General features: G+C 44.2%; 1 protein-coding gene across 1 annotated transcript in view; it reads right to left on the bottom strand.

The window, feature by feature from the left end:
* The window catches only part of xdh (xanthine dehydrogenase), an 88,173-nt gene that overhangs the window by 13,135 nt on the left and 69,038 nt on the right, over positions 1–6,000 (bottom strand). Inside the window, exons 19-21 of the mRNA XM_055862691.1 lie at positions 5,787–5,911; positions 5,025–5,158; positions 1,067–1,154 (exon numbers count right to left, since the gene is read on the bottom strand). Of these exons, the coding sequence (XP_055718666.1) occupies positions 1,067–1,154; positions 5,025–5,158; positions 5,787–5,911 (347 nt within the window). The remainder of the gene's footprint in view (positions 1–1,066; positions 1,155–5,024; positions 5,159–5,786; positions 5,912–6,000) is intronic.

Raw genomic sequence — 6,000 nt, 5'->3', positions numbered from 1 at the left:
TGTGGTAGCCTATCCCTGTGGTAGCCTATCCCTGTGGTAGCCTATCCCTGTGGTAGCCAATCCCTGTGGTAGCTTATCCCTGTGGTAGCCTATCCCTGTGGTAGCCTATCCCTGTGGTAGCCTATCCCTGTGGTAGACAATCCCTGTGGTAGCCTATCCCTGTGGTAGCCTATCCCTGTGGTAGCCAATCCCTGTGGTAGCCAATCCCTGTGGTCCCTGTGGTAGCCAATCCCTGTGGTAGCCAATCCCTGTGGTAGCCAATCCCTGTGGTAGCCAATCCCTGTGGTAGCCAATCCCTGTGGTTACTGTGGTAGCCAATCCCTGTGGAAGCCTATGCCTGTGGTAGCCAATCCCTGTGGTAGCCTATCCCTGTGGTAGCCTATCCCTGTGGTAGCCTATCCCTGTGGTAGCCTATCCCTGTGGTAGCCAATCCCTGTGGTAGCCAATCCCTGTGGTTACTGTGGTAGCCAATCCCTGTGGAAGCCTATGCCTGTGGTAGCCTATCCCTGTGGTAGCCTATCCCTGTGGTAGCCTATCCCTGTGGTAGCCTATCCCTGTGGTAGCCTATCCCTGTGGTAGCCTATCCCTGTGGTAGCCTATCCCTGTGGTAGCCTATCCCTGTGGTAGCCTATCCCTGTGGTAGCCTATCCCTGTGGTAGCCTATCCCTGTGGTCCCTGTGGTAGACTATCCCTGTGGTAGCCTATCCCTGTGGTAGCCTATCCCTGTGGTCCCTGTGGTAGACTATCCCTGTGGTAGCCTATCCCTGTGGTAGCCTATCCCTGTGGTCCCTGTGGTAGACTATCCCTGTGGTAGACTATTCATGAGGAAGCCAACCCTTCAATTGGCTTTATAGTCCTGAAACATGACAGGTTTAGTCTACTCAAGCTCTGAATAACACATCATAAAGTAAATTGAAATTTGCATAGAAAATGTATATATCAAATAATTCAAAAAACCTGTTTTCTGTGGTTTGTGTCTTTGTCTGTGTGTGTGTGTGTGTGTGTGTGTGTGTGTGTGTGTCTGTGTGTGTGTGTATGCATGTGTGTGTGTACAGGCATGTCCTACCTTGTAACGTCCATAGAAGGGGTGTCGTCCTCCCGTCACCAGCATGTCTTCATCTCTATCCAACATACATCTCACTGGCCTCTTCAACCTGACACACACACACACGCACACACATACACACACACACAAAGAGAGTTTCAGTTATGAAGAGCGAATGTGTGTGTGCGTGTGTGTGTGCGTGCGTGTGCGTGTGCGTGTGCATGTGTATGTATGTGTGTGTGTGTACTGTACGTTTGTGGGTGTGTGCACCCGAGTGTGTGCATAAACAACAACCTCTCAGTCTCACTGCAAAATTCAAATTTTTTCCACATTTCTCCAAACATCAATCCCATCAGTGGGATTTAACATTCTACAGCAGTGACTATCAGTGGGATTTAACATTCCACAGCAGTGACTATCAGTGGGATTTAACATTCTACAGCAGTGACTATCAGTGGGATTTAACATTCTACAGCAGTGACTATCAGTGGGATTTAACATTCCACAGCAGTGACTATCAGTGGGATTTAACATTCCACAGCAGTGACTATCAGTGGGATTTAACATTCCACAGCAGTGACTATCAGTGGGATTTAACATTCTACAGCAGTGACTATCAGTGGGATTTAACCTTCCACAGCAGTGACTATCAGTGGGATTTAACATTCTACAGCAGTGACTATCAGTGGGATTTAACATTCTACAGCAGTGACTATCAGTGGGATTTAACATTCTACAGCAGTGACTATCAGTGGGATTTAACATTCCACAGCAGTGACTATCAGTGGGATTTAACATTCTACAGCAGTGACTATCAGTGGGATTTAACATTCTACAGCAGTGACTATCAGTGGGATTTAACATTCCACAGCAGTGACTATCAGTGGGATTTAACATTCTACAGCAGTGACTATCAGTGGGATTTAACGTTCCACAGCAGTGACTATCAGTGGGATTTAACATTCCACAGCAGTGACTATCAGTGGTATTTAACGTTCTACAGCAGTGACTATCAGTGGGATTTAACATTCCACAGCAGTGACTATCAGTGGTATTTAACGTTCTACAGCAGTGACTATCAGTGGGACTTAACATTCTACAGCAGTGACTATCAGTGGTATTTAACGTTCTACAGCAGTGACTATCAGTGGTATTTAACATTCCACAGCAGTGACTATCAGTGGGATTTAACATTCTACAGCAGTGACTATCAGTGGGATTTAACGTTCCACAGCAGTGACTATCAGTGGTATTTAACATTCTACAGCAGTGACTATCAGTGGGATTTAACATTCTACAGCAGTGACTATCAGTGGGATTTAACATTCCACAGCAGTGACTATCAGTGGTATTTAACGTTCTACAGCAGTGACTATCAGTGGGATTTAACATTCCACAGCAGTGACTATCAGTGGTATTTAACGTTCTACAGCAGTGACTATCAGTGGGACTTAACATTCTACAGCAGTGACTATCAGTGGTATTTAACGTTCTACAGCAGTGACTATCAGTGGGACTTAACATTCTACAGCAGTGACTATCAGTGGGATTTAACATTCTACAGCAGTGACTATTAGTGGGATTTAACATTCTACAGCAGTGACTATCAGTGGGATTTAACATTCTACAGCAGTGACTATCAGTGGGATTTAACATTCTACAGCAGTGACTATCAGTGGGATTTAACATTCTACAGCAGTGACTATCAGTGGGATTTAACATTCCACAGCAGTGACTATTAGTGGGATTTAACATTCTACAGCAGTGACTATCAGTGGGATTTAACATTCTACAGCAGTGACTATCAGTGGGATTTAACATTCTACAGCAGTGACTATCAGTGGGATTTAACATTCTACAGCAGTGACTATCAGTGGGATTTAACATTCCACAGCAGTGACTATCAGTGGGATTTAACATTCCACAGCAGTGACTATCAGTGGGATTTAACATTCCACAGCAGTGACTATCAGTGGGATTTAACATTCCACAGCAGTGACTATCAGTGGGATTTAACATTCCACAGCAGTGACTATCAGTGGGATTTAACATTCTACAGCAGTGACTATCCGTGGGATTTAAAATTCTACAGCAGTGACTATTAGTGGGATTTAACATTCTACAGCAGTGACTATCAGTGGGATTTAACATTCTACAGCAGTGACTATCAGTGGGATTTAACATTCTACAGCAGTGACTATCAGTGGGATTTAACATTCTACAGCAGTGACTATCAGTGGGATTTAACATTCTACAGCAGTGACTATCAGTGGGATTTAACATTCTACAGCAGTGACTATCAGTGGGATTTAACATTCTACAGCAGTGACTATCAGTGGGATTTAACATTCTACAGCAGTGACTATCAGTGGGATTTAACATTCTACAGCAGTGACTATCAGTGGGATTTAACATTCTACAGCAGTGACTATCAGTGGGATTTAACATTCTACAGCAGTGACTATCAGTGGGATTTAACATTCCACAGCAGTGACTATCAGTGGGATTTAACATTCTACAGCAGTGACTATCAGTGGGATTTAACATTCTACAGCAGTGACTATCAGTGGGATTTAACCTTCCACAGCAGTGACTATCAGTGGGATTTAACATTCCACAGCAGTGACTATCAGTGGGATTTAACATTCTACAGCAGTGACTATCAGTGGGATTTAACATTCCACAGCAGTGACTATCAGTGGGATTTAACCTTCCACAGCAGTGACTATCAGTGGGATTTAACATTCTACAGCAGTGACTATCAGTGGGATTTAACATTCCACAGCAGTGACTATCAGTGGGATTTAACCTTCCACAGCAGTGACTATCAGTGGGATTTAACATTCTACAGCAGTGACTATCAGTGGGATTTAACATTCTACAGCAGTGACTATCAGTGGGATATAACATTCTACAGCAGTGACTATCAGTGGGATTTAACATTCTACAGCAGTGACTATCAGTGGGATTTAACATTCTACAGCAGTGACTATCAGTGGGATATAACATTCCACAGCAGTGACTATTAGTGGGATTTAACATTCTACAGCAGTGACTATCAGTGGGATTTAACCTTCCACAGCAGTGACTATCAGTGGGATTTAACATTCTACAGCAGTGACTATCAGTGGGATTTAACATTCTACAGCAGTGACTATCAGTGGGATTTAACATTCCACAGCAGTGACTATCAGTGGGATTTAACATTCTACAGCAGTGTAATGTGTTTTTCTTTCTGTTTTTTCATGAATTCACCTACAACTCCAGCACCTGAAAAACGTACCTGGATGTGCATGCGTTCTTCAGCTTTCGTATTTAACATGCTGCCCTTTGACCCGGACTCCGCGGATGACGCTCATCCACCATCCCCGTCCACAACGTCCTAGCAAATCTCAAGCCTACTTCATTGTACTAGCGCTCGCTTTATTTTCTCCATCTCCTTAGCTATCATACTCTAATTCCACTGATTTCAAAACTCTGTCCTCCAGAACGTGGAGAGCAACAAATGCAGTTCTACTACGTGACATCTTTCAAAAAAGCCACGTTAGAAAGGATTACCTACACATACTGACCAGCTCATATTCTAGACAGAAGCGTGTTACACGGCAGACCAATCCAAACCCCTAGTGGCCGGTTTTGACTGAACTTGTTTAGACATTAATTCCAACTTTGTTAAGTAAAACAGAAAGGCATTAATTCCAATTGGTTAACAATCAGACATTAATTCCAATTGTTTAGGGTTAGGGTTTAGAATCGTGCTAATTCAATTCAGGCATTCTGATTGGTTAAGATCAGAAAAACAACTCCACCGTATAGTTTTGTAGCTGACTCTCATTTTATAGACCCCGGTTCAATCCAAGCTCCTGGCACCCATTTCTGTTGTTGTTGCTCTAGACAGTTTTGTTGCTCTGGACAGTATCTACCGACGTCTTGTGGACCTACAAAAACGAATCTGATCTACGTTTGTGCGTCATCTTACTTCTGAGCGGCCACAGCGACCACGGTAGACAGGATGGTGGACCTGCTCTCCTTCCCTCCGAATCCTCCTCCCATCCTCTTCACTCTGATCACCACTCTACTGGCCGGGACACCCAACGCCTTAGCTACCAGAGACTAGAGAGACAGAGAGACAGAGAGACAGAAACAGACAGACAGAGACAGACACAGACAGACAGAGACAGACAGAGACAGACACAGACAGACACAGACAGACACAGACAGAGACAGACAGAGACAGAGACAGACAGACAGATAGACAGTGTTTGTGGACGTGTTTAACCAGAAGTCCCCACAAGAATAGTAAAAAAAAATGTTGTTGTTGACCAGCTGGGTATCCACAAGGTCAAATTTCTAGAGGTTTTAGGGTTAAGGTTAGAATAAGGTTAGGGTTAGTTTTAGGGTTAAGATTAGGAGCTAGGGTTAGTTTTAGGGTTAGGATTAGGAGCTAGGGTTAGGAGCTAGGGTTAAGGTTAGGTTTTTGGGTTAAGGTTAGGGGTTAAGGAAAATAGGATTTTGAATGGGATTGAAATGCATGTCTTTACAAGGTGCTGCACAAGCCTGTGTGTGTGTGTGTGTGTGTGTGTGTGTGTGTGTGTGTGTGTGTGTGTGTGTGTGTGTGTGTGTGTGTCTGTGTGTGTGTCTGTGTGTGTGTCTGTGTGTGTGTCTGTGTGTGTGTCTGTGTGTGTCTGTGTGTGTCTGTGTGTGTCTGTGTGTGTCTGTGTGTGTCTGTGTGTGTGTGTACCTGGGTTTTGGTAGCAGACTGAGTAGAGACAAACAGCTCCATCTCTCCATCCTCTCCTTTAGGTACAGCTACAGTAACGTTGGTCTCCAGGTAGAAGTGTTCCTGGCCTCCCATATGCATCTCACCTGGTAATACAGACACATGATCACACACACCCTCACACACACACACACCCTCCCATATGCATCTCACCTGGTAATACAGACACATGATC

The sequence above is a fragment of the Salvelinus fontinalis genome, chromosome 15, assembly GCF_029448725.1.
Source record: "Salvelinus fontinalis isolate EN_2023a chromosome 15, ASM2944872v1, whole genome shotgun sequence".
In the NCBI taxonomy this organism is placed as follows: Eukaryota; Metazoa; Chordata; class Actinopteri; order Salmoniformes; family Salmonidae; genus Salvelinus; species Salvelinus fontinalis.
Note: the sequence above shows the minus strand (reverse complement) of the source record. Positions and strands in the feature narration are given on the sequence as shown.